The 18,797-nt window shown below is 40.5% G+C and overlaps 1 protein-coding gene across 5 annotated transcripts in view; it reads left to right on the top strand.

Annotated features, from left to right (window-relative positions):
• ptpn13 (protein tyrosine phosphatase non-receptor type 13) overlaps positions 1–18,797 on the top strand; it is a 39,133-nt gene that overhangs the window by 1,692 nt on the left and 18,644 nt on the right. For all 5 annotated transcript variants that reach the window (XM_030084781.1, XM_030084782.1, XM_030084780.1 and 2 more), the window contains exons 2-8: positions 3,752–3,871; positions 8,316–8,482; positions 10,027–10,092; positions 10,506–10,691; positions 10,973–11,060; positions 13,159–13,776; positions 18,511–18,603. In XM_030084781.1, coding sequence (XP_029940641.1) covers positions 3,757–3,871; positions 8,316–8,482; positions 10,027–10,092; positions 10,506–10,691; positions 10,973–11,060; positions 13,159–13,776; positions 18,511–18,603 — 1,333 coding nt within the window. In that variant the 5' untranslated portion in view covers positions 3,752–3,756. The remainder of the gene's footprint in view (positions 1–3,751; positions 3,872–8,315; positions 8,483–10,026; positions 10,093–10,505; positions 10,692–10,972; positions 11,061–13,158; positions 13,777–18,510; positions 18,604–18,797) is intronic.

The following is an 18,797-nucleotide window of genomic DNA, read 5'->3' as shown; positions in this document are numbered from 1 at the left end:
ACATCTTATTTCAGTAGCTTGCAATCTGCTTTAAGTTCACTCCACATTTCTTACAACATCAGTCACTTACATCACTGAGTATGTTGCCTCAAAAATATTGTGATCATGGACTTGATCAAATTTCAAACACTTACAGTGTGTTTTGAATTTGATTCCTGTCCTCACAGGCTGCATAATACCAAATAATTCTGGGAATAGAGGTTCACTCAGAGGTTGTTGTTGAATTTTCCTGGCGTGAATAACTTCAGCAAGATTTTCACCTCAATGTTGGCTCGGCGTACCCCCTCTCACCGGCTTCTGCTCCAAATGTGTTTGCCAGCTGAGACCACACTTCTGATGTTTGGAGGATATGAACAAATTCCTGCTCATATCTTATATTATTATGACTTATGCTTTTGGAAATAACAGTGGAATCTCGTGTTTTTATGGCTGATTGCTTCGAGACTGCAGCTACTATGGTTTTCGCAAGATACAAGTTTTTCAAAGAGACAGCATTTTGCTCTTGGCAAATATGGAGAAGTTTACAAGACGGGCAGAAAATGAAATTCATCTGCCTCTCCTGTTGTGCAGGTGAGGTACTGTTTATTTAGAGGACTGCTTTCAAATCCATTTCATGGGTTGTAGCTGTGTCACAGACAGGAAGGTGGGAGGAAAGGAAAAGCTTCACCTAAGTGCAGGGTAAGGAGAGCTATCACGTTTCCAGGATTATTTTCTTAAAAATCCTTGTGACTGTGTCCAAGACTTTGAAACACTTAACAACAGCAGCATACTATAATCCTTGTTTAGCTTTTTTTTTTCCTTTCTCGAGCTATGTTGAGGGAATACATGGGAATATCTGGGAACAAGCAACCAGTGTTTGCAAAAATAAAGAGAATGAGGCGCTGAAGTGGCGAAGGCTGTCTGCTCTCGCTGTTTTGGGCCGCTGCCTCCTAAGCACCCTCAATAATGAGCAGGACCATAGTCCAATGAGAGAGAAGCTGGCCTGCACAGCAGCCTCAGTGCGGATAAAAACATTCCACTGTAGGTCTCTGTTGAAATAACAAGGGCTGCAAAACAATCAGTCTTCACAGCACCCGCCTGCCCCATTCTCATGGGTAATGAGCAAGATGGGTAGTATCCCACTTCGCCATAAACTTCACGCCTCCCATTGACCAGAACGGGGAAACCTGCATTCCTGCATAAATATTTCCGCTGGAGACATGCTTACTCATTAACTGTCTTCACCAAACTCAGATTCATTGAAAGAACATTGTTTCACACATTAATTTCAGCAATAAAACCAAGCACTAATGAGGCAATTGACCTAAAAGTTTATGCAGAAGTAGTGTGAAAAAAATTCAACTCAAAAAGTACAGTTTGTATATGTAATGTCCTTTAAAGGGTTTAGCTGCAGTTGATCTATTGCTTTAGTTAGGATGGAAATATGTCTGCACCAAATGGATGAATTGCCTTGAAATTATGTTCAGACATTCGTAGTCCAGATAGAGTTTTAGGTGGAACCACATGCTTGTCAGATTTCACACTCACCCAGTTAAATATCTTAACTGCCCAATGAATTGGCACAATGTTTGGAACAGACTTTCATCGTCCTGGGATGATGTCTTCCAGTGATTATAGTGAACGCCTGACTTTTTCCTGAGTGGACCTCAATAGATAAGCTCACTCTCTCAAACATTATACCATCAGTTGGTTTGTTTTTAGTGTACAGTTTTGAAAGAAGCTGTTTTTGGCACAGTTTTTCTTTTTTTCTAAATTCAGAGCCAGGAAAGTGTGGGAAGGGAGGTTCTGTTGCTGTTTAACCATTTATAAAGTGAGACAAGGTCCACCTCAAAACGAAGTCTTGGTTCATAATCTTGATGTGTTTGGAGGAATCCACTGTTGTACTAAACGCATTGACGAACTCCCGGTGCATCATATTAATAGTTCTTCTAGTAAAAGTTATTTCTTCATAAACAGATTAGCCAAACAATCACTTGGTAAGATTTGTGAAGATATGTTCCTCCTGAAGGCAGCTGTGGAGAAGTCTCTTAATCGGAATGCCGCAGATTCGATCCTCCATCTGTCCATTTGTTGAAGTGTCCTTGAGCAAGACACGAAACCCCAAACCCCAGTGGTTGAATGCTTCGCATGGCAGCCACTTCTATTGGTGTGTGAGTGGTGGAATGTGACTGACATTGTGAAGTCTTTTTGGGTGCTGTTAAATCAGTGGAAAACACACAATATAAGGGAACTTTTTAAAAGGAGTTCTGATTCCCAAGACATTCTCCAAAAGGCATCATCTAGTAACTCCAGGTGTAATCTAGCATTATAATAATTTTTTTATTGTGGGTTTTGTCAGTTCTGTAGAGTAACTAAATAAAGTATACTTTAAAAAAAGTTCAAACTGTAAGAAAATTTTGATATTTTCTTTTTTCACAAATAGAATATGTGATTGTACTTTACGATGGCAGCCAGCCTGTGGGGAAGTTGTGAGATAGTTTTTCATAAAAAAAAAAAAAAAAAAAGATTTAATAATGAATTAAGGGCTACAAGAGACTCTGAGATAATTGTAATACATAAGCACTTGTAAATTGCTTGTTTAAACCTTGTAAGAACTATTGATTGTAGAGTCACAGTACAATAGTGGTTCTCTCAAGAGGATATAAATTAGCGCACGCCACATTTTTGTACGTTCTCTGGCTTATGTGGCTCTGGGTCTTTTGCATTGCCCTTATGATTTGCATGCTTGCTCAGCAGCATCGTGAGAACTTAATTTTGGAGTTTCCTTCAAGCTCTGATGCGTCTAAATTAGATGACTTTGTGTCTGATGCAAAAGACCTTCGTGCATGCAGTTTGAGTACATATATTTAAAATGTTTTATTATAGCATGAGACACGAGTTCTGTTAACTTTAGTGTCATGCCATTGTGTTTTGTTATAGGTCATTATTCACAGGCTCTTAGCTCACTATTGGCATAAAGCACACTTATATTCATTTCATAATCAAATCAAATTATTAGATAAATTCAGCTTGTGTGAGTCATACATATGAATGAACTTTTTCCCCTCATACTGGCAGGGAGCAAATCCTTCTTGCTGGTCCGCTCTGTGTTTTTGGATTATGCATTAAGTTGAGTTTCACTAGTTGTGAGTTTGTTGGGCTTTCCACAGTTTAATACGACCACCAAGCTTTTCAGCCTGACCCAGTTGTCGTTTTTTTTTTTTTTTTTTTCCTGAAATGTACTTAGAAATCAGTATGCATTGCTTGAGCGTACAGCAGGTTGCAGCTTTAGGATCACAGAACAAGGATTTTGCTCCTTTAGATTAGTGTCCATCTCAGGAGGAAGCTGTGATCTCAACTCTCGAGTTTTGGTAATAAGGGCTTAATAATAAGGCCCTGCTTGATAAACTACTACTATATGACTCAAAGCTTGTGCATTTCTGTTGTTTGTGTGTGGATCATGTGGTTGTCTTTCTCCTCAGCTGCAGCATATGATAAGAAGGCAGTTCTATGGAAAAATGTGAGGGTTTTCCTGAAGGCCAGAAAAAGAAGGTGTCCATCCCTTCTCAGAATTAGATGCTGTTGTGCTTGAGTTTACTTTAGCAATATGGAAATTACCATCACCGCGATGAGTGGAGTGTGGGTTGTGAACATACCTCAGTTTATATTGTGACAGTTCTTAACATGCTTGTGCCATGTATCTCCAATTTCTGGTTTAGTTTTTGTGTATATTTTGTTCTACTTATTGTTTTATATTTTGTCCTCTTTGCAGAGAAGATGCACGTTTCTCTGGCAGAAGCCTTGGAGGTCCGAGGAGGTCCACTCCAGGAGGAGGAGGTCTGGGCAGTGCTCAGCCAGAGTGCAGAGAGCCTCCAAGAACTTTTCCACAAAGGTAGGTTGTTTCCTACGTAAATGCAATAGTTTTCTTCATATATTTTTATTCTGGTATTTCCTTTTCTTTTTTAACTAAGGTAACTGAATTGATTTTTTTTTTTCTTCCAGCTATAGATGTAGGAACAGGAAACTTGTAGAATGCAAATGCTGCAAATTGTGAGAGTTGGAGCATTGTCGTGATGGGATTACTGAAGATATGTTATTGTCTTTTTTTTTCTTTGTAATGGCAGATAAATAATCAGAAGTAATGCAATGATCATATGAGTCACCTGAGCTCTCAAACTTGTTAAAAAAACAAGAAAATAATTATGGCATAATTGAATTTCTCTTTGATTTCACTAAGAAGGGTGTTTATGGCACCATGTTATATTTAGGAACTGCTGCATTAGTGAGCATGAATAGTTGTAGATGTCTTTGAAATCTGAAAGAGATTAGGCTGGAGAGCTGTGTCAAGTTTATATTCTGTGGGACAAACAGGCAGGATGTGAGTCAGCAGTGCCTTGAAATGTTGGGTGGTGCCTAGTCCTGCATGAAATCCCAGTGCCCCGATTACACCAGCTGTAATTGTGTCATCTAAACTGTTGACATTTGGCCATGTAAATTTCCATGAACGGTAACAGAGCTTCAGACATGTATGTTTCTAAGTAAACAAGCTTGACTTGCGGGCTGGTTGCGATCAGGGCATGTTATAAGAATGTTTCTCTTATCAGTGGTTTCGGTGAATAACTCTTTGATGCTGAGGTCAGATTCACAACAGGAGGAATGTGTCCAAATGCTCCTGTGTTTTAGTGATCAAGGCTACAAAGATAAAATTCCTAAATTATTAGGGATAAGGTTCTGGGATGATAGGTGGAGTGTCTATGGTTATTTTAGTCTTTGTCTGGCATTGTGCTGCTAGTGTTTCAGATTGTAAATGCACCCCTCGTCTTCCTTTTCCAGTGTGGAGATGTGTAGCTATTCTCAGTAAATTGTAGACTCTCCTGTGTACAGTTTTAGACTGCTGAGCGAAGCTAAAATTTGAATCGCAGATGTTTGAACCCGGCTATTATGTCGTCACAGAGCTATGTAAAGAAGCCTCCCAGAGTAGATTAATAAAAGTGACCACTTCACCTTTGAAATGTGTCTGACTTTTTCCATTTTCTTTTTTTTAAAGCTGTTGTTTACTGCAACAACTCAGCAGTTTGGGATGAGGGGAGCTGCTTCTGTTTTATGTTTAAAAACGTTGAATCCATGACAAGAACAATGTCTGTGTTTTGTTCATGTAGACAAAATGTTTTTGCCAAATTCTCTTATTCAGATGTTTGTAGTTTCTGTCTGTGGTGCTTCGAGAGGTACTGTCAGTGCCACAGACACTGTGATTGTACTCACACACACCACCAGGCTATTTTGTCCTTGTGTGTAAACAGCAGTGGTTATTGTGTTTGGATAGAAATGATTTGTTTGAATTGGTGATGTGCAAATGTTTCTGATTTGTTTGGAGTTTCTTTCATGGGTCCATCTGCTGATTAAAGGACTGATTTGTAAAAAGTACAGAAATGAAATGCCTCCTCACTTTCAGGATTATCTTTTCATTTCATCATAAGCAATCCTACTCTAGCTGAAGTGGGTTTGAGTGTATATATGGATATAGCCTTGTGTCCTCAGAAGGAATCCTCCACATTTACAAGGAAACAGGTTCTCTTACCCAGAGATTCCTTTGTCGCACACCACCTTGAACCACCTTGCAAGAATAGCTCAGGACTGAGAAACTATTATAGATTAAACTAAAGGACAAGGCCATTTAGCAGCCGCTACGCTTGAAATGTAAGCAAGTTTGACAGCACTTTGTTGCTGTTCACTGAATCGATGGTGTCAACTGCTCCAATAGACTTCAGTGCACAAAGATAATTTTATCCTGGACCTCATCTTCACATGCTTGAGGTGCCTTCAGGTGATGAATAAACGGTCAACAGACAATAGAGCAGTTGTTATAGAAGCATTTATGTTTTGGAAAATAGATCAGTATGAAAATAGAGGGGAAAATGTTGAAGTAGCCCAATATTTTACCTCTGGACCATACGTTTGCTGTTGTTTTTTTTTTCAGCAGTAGCGTCACTTCCATCTGTTGTGTATTTTTGGTAGCATTTTTCTTGATATTTAGTAGCTGTAACTTGTAGCGGAGTACTGTTGCAAAACGGTGATAGTGTTCAGAAATATACACATGAATCTTACCTGGCCAGAAAAGATCGCCAAGTCCAGCACACATGAAAACTGGCTTGCTCCCTGTAAGATAGCCTCAGTGCAGTTCATTTTTGAAAACATAAATGCCCTGGTGAGCACCAAACAAGCTGAGAGACCTCTTGAAAAGTGGTGGTAACTGCGGTAACTCTGGTGCACTCCAGTTGAAGTTCATTGGATGTGTAAATGCGCTATTGTCCAAGGAGCTGTAAGTGGAACAAAGTTTGTTTCTTGTGTTTGTTCAACAAACACAAGACATGACCAACTCTGGAAGCAGCTTATCCCAGCAGTTTAACATGACTGTGGTGCATGATGGAGAAATTGCTGCTCTGTTCTGGCTGTATTATCCATCATTTAGGCTTTCTGTGAATTTGTAGCAGTTCAAAATCCCACTACAAGAATCAACCGTTGTACCTTTACTGTTGTTGCTTTGCACACAGCTTTGCTGTATAAGTTAATTTATCGAATATACGGCACAGTTGCTGTTCAACAGTGTGTTTACATCAGCTGATCTGAAGCTAAAAATGTTACTGTGAGTGTGAAGTTAACTGAACCAGAATGCAAAGTTTTACTATTATAACTTCGGTCCAGAAGACCACAAGTGTGAGCATTGCCTAAGAGTATGCCTTTTGCAGATTGTTTCCTGCTTTTCCTTTTGATTAATGCTGTGCCAAGGTTTGTCATTGCACTGCATATGTGACTTTGATGATGTGTTTACGGTGCATTGGGGCTGCTAGTTGCTGAACATATAGATTTATAGGGGTCCACCTCTACACACATATGACCTACTGGCCTGATCTGAATGTTTCTGCTTAATGCAACAATATTTTTTTTTCTTGTTTAAAAGAACTCCCTGATGAAACCAGCAGAAATTCCATCTTTCCATTACTCTTTCCTTGTTGTTTTCCATCGTTTGAGGTTTGACTGGCACTCTCTCGATGATGTCATTTCATGGGGGCCTCTTCCTCTGCTGCAGATTAATGGCACATGAGAAGCAATTTTGCTCCTCTGACCATTTATCTTGAGATACTTAATGTTTTATTTTTGGCTCGGTAAGAAATCCCTGATGTTCTGTATAGATGCTTGAAATGTGGTTGGTCAAACTTTTAGTGGTACAGTGAGCACATTCATCCTCAGGTGAAATGTTAGATATTAAACTGATAATTGTGTATAAAAATTAAATAAAATATCAGTGGCAGCATCTGCTGGCTGTATATTGGCCTTTTTTTATGGTAATTGAGAGCTATTCCATCATGGCTACACAGCAGTTTTTTTTTTTTTAATATACAGATTACATTGTTGTTAGACAAAGAACGTACAGTTGTGCAGTTTGTAGTCAAGAGGGAATTAACTGGTGCAGGCACAAGTCACATTTTGTACTCCCATCTAAAAAAGCTACTTTCTCTCTGGAGAAAGCTGTTGATTAATTTGCAGTCCATCTGTCAAGAGATGATTATGATCAGGCTTGGTTTTCTCATGCACTTCTTTTCAGCTTCCAGCTTTGTGTCTTTCTGTCCAGAGCAAAGCTTTGTGTGGGTTACACCTAGTAACCCAGTCTACCTTTATGTAGGATCTCCAAATGGTCACATGAGTTTTAAACAGGAAACTTGTATTTACTTAGTAAATTCCAGCTTTTGAAAGCAGATATTTGGAGCCCCAAATCGAGTTCCTCTTTTCGTCTCCGTGCTCCTCTCAGAGTTAAGTATCAGTCAAAGAAAAGAATTTTGCAGCGCTGCTCAAACATTCCTTTGTGTATTTTTAAATCGTTCTCCCACCATTGCAGTGGCTGTGGCTTTGTAGGAAAAGGGAACTACGCTGTGTAGCCATTCCTTTCTGCTTCCATGCCTCTCCAGTTATTTTCTTGCGGGCTAAGAAAGCAACATGTGTTTTTGTTTACTTCAATCATCTCAAATGTCCATATACGCTAAAGCCTCAGCGAGAAACATCCACTGTTGCTGCATATGTTATCCTGCATTCAGGCTGCAGATGCTTCGCCATATTGAGTGCTAGTAAAAACAGTGTATCGCCTTGGAGAGTCTGAATGCATATTGTGGTAAATGTGATATTGCTGGAGCGTTAAATCTCGGGAACATATTCTTACTTGGAAATGAATGTATCTCAGCACTGCTTCATGGATGTGTGGCATTGGCTAAAGTTGAATAATTCTCTTTGCTCCTTTGCTTCTGGTCCCATCTTTATGTCGTAACTGTGTGTTTTATTTCCAGATCCTTCAGCAATGGGCTTCATTATCTCTCCCTGGTCCCTCCTGCTCATGCCTTCTGGCGGCATCTCATTCACAGATGAGTATGTAACCCAGCAGGATTTAAGAGCCTTCACAGCTCCAGAGGTTCTGGAGGGAACCTCCTTGGACACGGTTTCTGACATAGAGAAGGTATAAACCATTATGTTGCTTGTGTGTTGACAGAAGCTTTTGCTTGTATTGCCGATCCCAAAATGTTTTGTCCATTCAATTTGTGTTTGAATTGATGTATGTCCTGAAGCTTTCAATTATTTGATTGACATGATGTAAAAAAACGTGTGAAACTGGAGATAAATGTTGGAAGTCTGACTTGTGTGCATTCCTTTTAGCTAACCTGAAGTGTTGAAAGCCTTTACGTCCTCTATCACCTCTCGTCAGTCAGTTAAACGATGTGAAAGCTGTTGGAGGAATGTAGTGTTGACCCGTGTCCTTGCATGAGATTAAACAAACAGCAGAAACTCAAAAGCATTGTTCAATAGCTCTAGAAGTGCAGTATGTGTCGTTTTGGTTGTAAACATAGCTGAAATTCTCAATTTGCTCCAACCAATAACAATTTATCACTATTAAGAAAATTGTTGAAAGTCAACCAGCGCATTCACTAACATCCAGAGTTTCAAAGAAAAGGCAAATGACATGTGAAGCTGACTTTCTGTGTGCACTACATCTATTTCTTTGCTTCTATTGACCATATATTTTTAAAAGTTGTTTGATACGTTTAATTGGCTGATTTTCTCAGTTTTGGTACTCCTGAAGTTCTATATTTGTACGGCTACCTGAATGAGCTAAATTGTGTTTGTAGATCACTCACAAGGCAACAACAGTTAGAACTTGTCCTTGTTGAATTATGTTCTAAAGCCATGAGCGTATATATCACCCGCAATGCACAGGATCACCACGCCCCCTCATTTCAACTCTGCCCCTCTGGTAGAAGAGCTAAAAGCTTGCATGACTGGATTCCCATCTCTGGCACAGCCCCACAGACCTCAAAACAGTTTTGTGCTGAGTCAGTTTTCCAGCCCTGGGCCTGCCTCCCAAGCCGAGTTATTTTAGTGCAGGATATATAATCTGTTTCCTTCATTATCAGGCTGTGGGTAAACATACGTCAGCTGCAAAAGCGCCACGATTTTCCTTTTGCTTTCTCAACATATGGAGTCGTATTGTTGCTGTTAAGTTTCCACGTTTTCTGGAAGCGTTAGTGTGCCTTTAAATCTGCACTTGGAAGTCTGTTCCTAAAAGACCTTGAAGGCAACATTGCATTCTTTGGCAATCCCTGAATTATTCTTTCCTTTACCAAGCCCAACATTCAGAGGAAACGATTCCTCTCCCAAGCACTGAGTGGACTCTAATAAGGAGAGGAAAATGGAAAAATGTTTTTGGATTTAGGCTGAAAGCCCCTGTCTTTTTCCTTCCAAAAAGAAAAAGAAAAAAAGGAGATGAATAGAACTTTTATGACTCTCCAGCAGTTGTTCAGGCATAAGTCTGTCTCTTTTTTCAAACCAGGCAGTCTGGCTGGATACTTTGGAAGCTTTTTTGCCAGTTTATATTCTGAATGAAATCAAACCTCAAAAGGGATGTACCTTTTCTCTCTTTGTGTGTAAGATGGGTTATCTAAATCAACCAAAACCACAAAGAGCACAATGCAGCTTTTGAAACCTAACACATGTTTCTCTTCACAGATGCACATGTACTCTCTGGGTATGACCCTGTTCTGGGGAGCAGACTATGAAATTCCCCAAAGTCAGGTAAATAATTACAACTCTATGCACACTACATGATAAATAATTTATTCCAAATGAATTATGTTAAACTAAAAGGTTTGTTTTTGGAGTGAGCTTAAATACTATGAGCGTAAACTTAAAAAAAGGAAAACGTGTGACAAAATACAGAAAATCAGATATGTTATCTCGCAAGTCAGTAAAACACTTGGCGCAGTTTGTGCAGATTAGTGAGAAAATCCCGCCTACTGACTCGACACGTTATGACTTGGACTTAAGTTTTCCTTCGACTTTCCATCACTCAAGGGTTCACACTCATCAGCAATGTTCTCTGACTTGAATTTCAACATAATCCATGAAACAATTTCAAAGATGCTTGTAAAGCTTTTAACTCTTTCATACATAAAGGTCTTTCTATCTTTATTCCATGTCTGCTCCAGCCTATGAAGTTGGGGGAGCACCTAAACAGCCTCCTCCTCAACATGTGTGATGATATTACACTGAGTCGAATGTCGCTGCGCACGGTGCTGGACATCTGCAGCAAACACATCAGAAACTCCAGTGGCGATCCTCCCTTCTCTTACGTCAGAAAACTGGTCCGGCTGGTACTGGGCAGCCTTTCGCAGGTACACAAGTTTGTCTATTATTTGTCACGTATAGTTCAGCTTCTCTGCCAACATTGTGCTATATCAGAGCAGATCAAAAGATTATCACATGATCTGTCAAAGCTCAGTAGGTTTGTTTAATTATGTGACTGACAACGAGGCTCTTGCTAAGAAATCATGTTTAAAGATGACCAACTCTAAGTTAAAAAAAAAAAAAGTTTCCCCTTTGCCCTCACACATCATTTCACCGCTGTTCTTTGTCTTTCTTGTTCCATTTTTCCACTCTTGGCACCTTTTCGTAGTTGGATGGCCTGCTGACTGACAGAGAGTCCCTCCCAGAGAGGAGTAAAGAGATTCGGGAGCGACTCAGGGGCAAAGGTTTGCCCTCAGGTAAAATAACTCACACTGACATGCTCAAAACTGTGGCCTAAAAACAATCTGTTGGCTGTTATTCACGCACACACCTACAATTTTTTTAAATTTTAAAAGTTTTTTGTGATTGTTGTATGAGTGACAGAGAATTGTCTGGAACAAATATGATCCATACTGGCTACATCTCACAGTGTGCTTAACTTCAAGGATGTACGTCCTCTTTGTTGGTAACAGGGAATCCTATATTGTCCCTAACTAAAAGCTGTCTTGATGGTTTTTGTCTTCACTACTAATATGAAACTTTAGTTGTAATCTGTGCTGTTGGGCTGGTGTAATAGGTAAAGTTGAATTTTGTGTTAGTGTTGCTGGAGTAAGATTTAAGCCGTTCTGCATTTATATTCTGACTTTCTGAGCTTGTTGGAAAGAAATAAAAGCAGACAAGGAGCAGCACTCTACAACCTTGAATCGGCTTTAATTCAGGAAAATATGACCAAATCTTCCCAGTGGTTTCTCAGAGAACTCCGGCATTTTTCCAGGCCGTGGATCGGAGAGCAGAGTACAAACATGGCTGCTGTCCCGATTATGTAAGCACAGCATGGCATTGATTACAGTTGCATTTTTTGGAGTCACCAGTGAAGCTTCTGGTCTGCTGTTTGTATCAGTGCTTTGTTTCCTTGGTTGAGCCCCAGCCAGCCTTAGGGAAAGTACATGCAAAGAGTATTACTCAGTCCTTATCCTCAAAGATCAGCTTTTTCCCTACTGTAGCCCAGACACTTTCAGTTGTAAGAGCTGGTCGGGAAACTCCGTCGGGTACTGCATATCATTTTTTTAATATTGAAAACCCTATATCTGTTTACTCTGTAATATAATCTAAAAAACATGTGCTAATAATGATCTTTCTCAAAAAATACACATAATAGACCTTTTGATTGGTCAGTGACCTCTCCTGAAAGACCCTACCTCTCACCCAGGGTTTACTGGGTTAGCCTGTAGCCCACGTATAGCTGATGGATGGATAGAAAAACAACATTCGACTGGAAAAATGTGCTTTTTTTTTTCTACTTTTCACTCATTCCACTTGTAGTTTCCTGCGTTCCTGGAAGACAGTTGGGCTGTCTTTGATGTATTTCCCAAGCATATGCTTTGTAGATTAAACCAACACACGCTGCATTTTTACTGAACTTTAACGTCCCCCATGCGTTCGCTTGGCTCTTACATTCTTCCCGTTCTTGTTTTTGCTCTTGCACAATATTGCACCCTGTTTATCTTTGTCTCTTTAAAAGAAAAATCATCAAGGAAGTTTATTGGCAACATTTCCTGAAAAGCGGTCTTTGACAGTCAACAAAAAACTTTACAAATACAAAGACACTGTGTAAGAAATTGGAAGAGTTTATTCTATTTATGTTGCTGTTTATTGTGCATAATAAATTATTTTACTTGTCTTTAATAGCTGCTACATTGATACACATGGGGGTATTTAACAGAAGCTGGTAATATTTTTTTATTTAAATCCTTTCTAATCCTTTAAAGAAGCAGGGTCAAGGTCACAACAAACAAGCCAATTAGTAACTTTTAAGTTGATTTTAAGGAGAGAAGTAAATTCTTGTTGTTATAGTATGGTTAAACTTGCCAGTGGAAGAAAGTGTTGATCAAAATACACCTCTGCAAACTGTTCCATCAAGCCAGCAGTGTTTAGTTCAAAAGTTCTGACTGGATGTTAGAACTAGCATATTGTTTACTGAGAGTTTATTGAACGTGGCTGCCTGTCTTTAAGGAGAGGGATCGTGGGTGGCCTGTAGCAGGTGCAGTGTCAGCTGAGACAAAGCCAGACAGGCAGTGTTACGATCCACAGTCCCGTGTTTGGTGTTGTTCATGATCTTGGGATGGGTTGCCAGATTGAAGTGATACTTGGGTATAATGAAGTGCATGTTAAAATCTTTGTTAATCGCTCCCCTGACCGTGGATACCTCTGTCTTCACTGCATGTGAAGTTGTTAATAACACTTTTTCGTGGATATTGGGAGCTTACTTATTCAAGAATATGTGAATTTTAAGTTCTTCAAATCTGTATGTTTTCTTGTTGTTGAATAAAAATTTTTTTTTTCCCTTGCTCCTAGGAAGGAGTGCTGCTCCCAGAGTTCTGGAGCGATACAGAACCAGGACTCAGGAGCAAACGTCTCTGAACCGAGGCCTCAGTCGTTCCATGGGCTCACTACCATTCCAGGATCTGTTGAAGGGTGACGAGGGTGCAGCCCCACAGTATTCCCTACCCAACTCTGAAATCCCCGTAGATTTATACATCAAGCCCCCCTTACTCCAGCAGCGTTCCTATCCCCACCTGCACCCACTCCACCCCCAGCAAAAAGGCCGACCTGTGGAACTGGACCGGAGGTCTTTAGCCTTCTACAGTGGGGAACTGGGGCCGAGTCAGGCCAGGAAGAACTGGGCTTCCTCTGTGGATTTGGCGTACATTGACCCAGAGGCTCTTCGTTTTGGTGCTTTGGAGGACGCGCGAAGGGGAAGCAGCGCTTTAAGTACCCACTCCATAGGCAGACGTAAATCGCCCTTCCGATCATCCAGGGAGAGAGAGACTCACTACCTGGACTTTGGTGAGCTGAAGAGTCGGAAGCCTCACCATCACTCAGCACAATCTGTCGGCTCCGGGCTCCCCGGCGCTTACGACCGGATCAAAGAAAAACAAAGGAAACTTCAGGTGCTAAGACAAGCAGTGGATGGTGAGTATACAAGGCAGTGAATCACCTGCTCTGCGTAATGAAACTAAATGTGTTTGGTTGAGTCTTCAGGCCTCGCTGCATAGTTATAGTGTTTAGATCAGAAAGTGCTTGAGTAATTTACAGAACACATCTCAGGTTACACAGCAGATAAACTTTCAAAGGAATGAAGTTTTACCTCTTTAGCATCCAACCTCTATACCCGTTGCATGCTGTGGATGATGTGAACACTCGACGGTCGTCACGTTTCAGACAAACGGATTATGGAGCGGCTCTGCCGCTCACATTATTCCGTGCTAAAAAGGAAACAACCGATTACAACCTGGCTTGGCAGCTTCTTTTCTTTTTCTTTCTTTTTTTAATTGCAACAGGCTACACAATAGAGTCACTTTGTTATTATCATCGCAGGATAGTGGGATTTCAATGACATGTCTGAGTTTGGCTGTATGCCATACTGAGTGCAGTGGTCCAGGGTTCTCTTGCTCTCCCACCGAGACAGTTGTGAAAGTCACTTTGTTTCATGGAGCCAGCTGTGTGCCACTGCGATGTAAACTGTGAGGTGTGGTGAACTCATCAGGCAGCAAAAGCCCGTCCAACAGGGAAGGATCTGCGAGGTGAAAAGCAGCGGATAATTTGATCAGCCAGACTCGCTGCTGGTTGTGTGTCTGCGTGAAACTGCCGTGTGGGATGGGAGCTGTGTGCTGGCCTGAGTGAAATATCAGTGGTGGTGGTTGGGCAGCAGTGTTTAGACAGAATGTATGAGTCACTGGTGCAGAGGTTTCCAAATGGCTGATTCTAATTACAGGCCAGTTTAATTCTAGCTGGCGGCTAGCTGTCACACATGCAATATACAATCCCTGGATTTCTTTTCCTTTTTTTTAAAGCATACAGTTGTAAATATGCAGATACTAACCCATATACATGCAAAGAACTGAAAAATATAGAATAATACTGTATTAAGCTGGGAAAAAAATCACCTTTGTGTGGTCACATGCTAAGACCAAGCACACACAACACAATTGTTTTACACCTCTGTAGGTCAGCCACAGGAGCTTTATGTTTCCCACAGGAGCTTATTGAGTTCTACGAAAAGTCTCCATAGACAAGGTGGCTTTATACCAGTCACATGTGGCTCTATGGGTCTGCTAGCTGCCATTAGTGAGAGTGCTGGTTCAGTGGTTTCATATGATAATCGACTATCTCCTACCTTTTGTTTCCTGTCCTCCTGCTGCTCCTCTACACTTTCCAGGCAGTGGCTGCCTCCAGCCTCCCTGCCTTGCTGGCAGCTATTTTTAATGCTGACCGAGCCACCAACCAAGCATTCTTTTCCTTGACTGTGGCTTTTCATGTCTAGCTATTCCTGCTCTCCTCTTTGCCTGATTGTGATTATTATTTTTTTTTTAATTCGTAGAATAAAACGAAAAGAGTAGTTGAAGCTCAGAATGATATTTATGTTGTGTTACCTGTCAGTTGGAATCTGTATTTACAAGTGAACACAAAATTTTGGGAACGCAGACATTAAAAATCTGCTTTTTATATTATGTTTTTTTTTTTTTACAACCTTTCTAAAATGGAACACTTTTAGAAACAAAACTAATGGGTCAGGGACTTTGACCAACTGTTTGCTTTCTAGAACTGGAGAACTTTTGAACTCATTAGGCCGCAACTCATTCTGGATTTTGCCAGTTAATCTCCAGGCTGGTTTTGAGTTCCCCCGCTAGCAAAGCCCTTCCCCATTTTGACCTAATTTTAAAAACCATAGATGAGTGCATTCTTTCAAATCTGGTGCATGTTTTGTAGCCTTTACAATCCCCTGGAACTCAAACATTGTGTGCCACTCCTGAACACGCTACTCTGATAAGTTCTTAGCTCAAAGTAATCGGCACATAAGTTGTCTTGTTGGAGAATAGACTGTTGATAACCTTAAAAAAAAAAAAAAAAAAAAAAAGTTGTGTTAAAACTAACATTGATATTTGAAAGAATCTTTCATTTTATATGTTCGGGTTATTTCAATATTTTCACATCAGAAACGAGCGAGTTTTTGCTTGAATGGAGCCAAATTAGGCACAAACCAATCGCAGGCTTTGTGTTACTTGGCACGCACGTCTCTTTTTCTCTCCTTCTTCCCTCACTTTTTTCTGTTCTTTTCCTGCAGGAAAGTGATGGCACAGCAGTCGTCAGTGCACTCAGGTTTCACGTATTACACACCGCTTCCAGGCCCTTCTTGTGTCTGCACATCTGCAAAAAAAAAAAAAAAATAAATAAATAAAAAAATCATTTCATAACCTCTGTATCACAACACTTAAACGTTGTTGGTGTGCATGCTTGCGTCTGCATGGGCATGTTTGTACCTGGCCACTTCCGCCTCATCCAGCGCCGAGGAGAGCTCCCACTCCTCCTTTTCGTGCCAAGGTGTTTCAATCTTCAATGAGCAGAAACTGTGCTGAGAGAACCTACGGGCTGTAATTGGAGTCATGCGTAGCGGATGAGGGAATTCCTAACATTATTGGACTTTTCCGGCACTTGGCAGCAGATCATGTGGCTTTGGGCCGGGGCGGGTCCAGCTTTGGACATCAGAACAGAACATTGCTGCTTCAGACGAAGGAGAGCGGTTAGTGGAAGCACAGCTCGCAAATTTTCATAATTGTATTACGTTTTGGTTCGTCGACTTCAAAGCTACAGGAGAAAGGATTATAGAGTTGTTTTTTTTTTTTTTTTTGCGAAAAGCTTTAAACCATTAGATTAATTTCTGATCCATTTTAATCAACTGCCTGCCTGCATTTCCTCTTCACATTGTCAAATACTGTAAAAGTTCAGCAAATGGGCATTTTTGTGCACTTTGTAGAAACTAATCTTTGTATTTATTTTTTGGAATTTTCCTAACTTATTAAGAAGCTTGAGGGGTTTCTGTAATGTATTGCCCATGTGGGATTGTGCTTTAAAGGGAGTTTCCTCTCTGTCTGGGCACACCAGACCAGACTTTAAATAACCTCAGAATGTGAGGTTGTGTCTTTTTTTTTTTTTTTTTTTTTTTTCCAGACCTTATAGAAGCTGTTTGTGAACCTTCAGAAGGCTCACGCAGTGTCAGTTTTACAAGAAGAGAGGAGGAGGGAGGCACAAAGGCACATGAAAAGATGAAGTAAAGGGAGGAGAAGGAAGCAAATAGATGGTTCACTTTATACAAACATAAAGACCATCAGTCCAGACTGCCAGTGTGAATCAAAATCTGCTTTCTTAAGAAGAGTAGTAAAATGGTTATCGCATGTTTTTTTGTTTTGATTTTGACACTTAAAATCAGAGTAAGACTTTAACCTGTCACAAATTGTTTGTCAAGTGAACAGGCACTTTAGAAACATGAAGATCACACCCTGTTACTTATTTGTTGTTGTTGTTATCTCTTGCACGCTCACCTGGTGAAGTTCAGTTCAGTTAATGTTTTTTTTTTTAACTCCTGCTCAATAAATGTCTGCCTGTGCCCAAACAATTTTCAATTCAGTTTCATAGCAATGAATTTTCATTTTTTGCTGGCAAGCCAATGAGCAAGAATCACCTTATCTAAAAATGGGCTGTTTCCCATGAGATAAGTGAGCTTCAAGCTGTTTCATTCTCACACATCACAGAACCCTTCACATCTGAAAATGTATTAAAACTACAGATGCCTTCACTGTCGGCTTTTCTGGGTTACTGCTTGCATGTTTTGCTTTGGGGTTTTGAGCAGATGTGAAATTCTGTGTCAGACCATTGGTAAAAGGCTGTAAATAATCCAAAAGCAACTCCTCTTCTACCCGAGTGTTTTCTACCAGAGATGACACTCTGTCAAAGGAACCCGTGACTCACCAGCAAGTGGAAATGATGAACTATTTTCGGGCGAAAGTCTGACCAGTCTTTCTACATAGTAACTATATAGTTGCTGCTGGGTCATAATGCCTTTTGACTTGAGATGTTTACATAAGACGTGCATCATTACAAAGAGAACTCTGTTGTACTGTGAAACTGTGAGCTAAAATGCCTGAGTGTTGACTGCAGCATGCCATTCATTCGAGTTATGTAGCTGATACTGAGGAGCAGGACTTTCAAGTTCTGGGTGCTAAGATATAGAAATGTGCAGAGCACAGGGATGCGTTTCAGGCTCCACTCAGTGTTTGTGCCCCTGTTTTCCCACTGTATTGTAGTTCTTTCCTGAGTCTCCGAAGCACTGCTTTGAGAAAAGTAAATAACTTGAGGTACGCCGGTCTTTACTGGCTGCGGTTCACCCAGTCAAGCAAAAACAAAATCTCACGCCCTCAATAAAAATGCTTTAACCTGACAGGAGGCATGCCTACAGACACTTGTGCTAAATCTGCTCTCTTGTGTTGTTGCATCTGTTTCTTGTCAGGAGTGTTTACCAACAGCATGACTAATACCTGCTCTGTGTTCTTTTTGCTTTAATGGGCGGTGAACGTCACCGTCTGGCTCAAAAGGTTACTTGCAGAGGGAATTCCAGTGGAGGCAAACAGTAGTTCGTCAGTTCACACGTTGTCCCAAGTCCTGTTTAAAGTGACTTTTTGTTGTTGTTGTTGTTAATGTCTGTGTTGTGTGACATTGAAGAAGCAACTTCATTTTAACATCATTCACAAAGCAACACCAAGTCCATGTAACCAGTTTAGGTTGTATAATTTGCATGGAGGTTATGTCTGATGCTTTTGTTTACTACTGCATGCGATCGTAAACATGACGGTAGTCTTTCTTTGTTCTCAGACCCGGTCCACACCCACCAGAGGTACCACAGTGATTACAGTTCATCCAGTGAAAGCCCCTCATTGACCTCCTCTGATCCAGACTACAGGCAAGGTAATGGACAACTGTGAGGAATCCTTTATCCCTTTTCATGGAGTCATACGTGATGTACTGCTTGATGTTATGTCCAACAGGTGGCAGGTGCTGCACCTACATCACTTTTCTTGTTCCTTTGTCTGCAATAGACGGAAAAAATAAAAGAGCGAAGTAGATTTCATTTTCGAAACGGCTTCATGTACAGCGATAAA

This window comes from Salarias fasciatus (assembly GCF_902148845.1).
Source record: "Salarias fasciatus chromosome 7 unlocalized genomic scaffold, fSalaFa1.1 super_scaffold_4, whole genome shotgun sequence".
Taxonomy (NCBI): domain Eukaryota; kingdom Metazoa; phylum Chordata; class Actinopteri; order Blenniiformes; family Blenniidae; genus Salarias; species Salarias fasciatus.
This window is presented reverse-complemented; position numbering and strand designations above follow the sequence as displayed.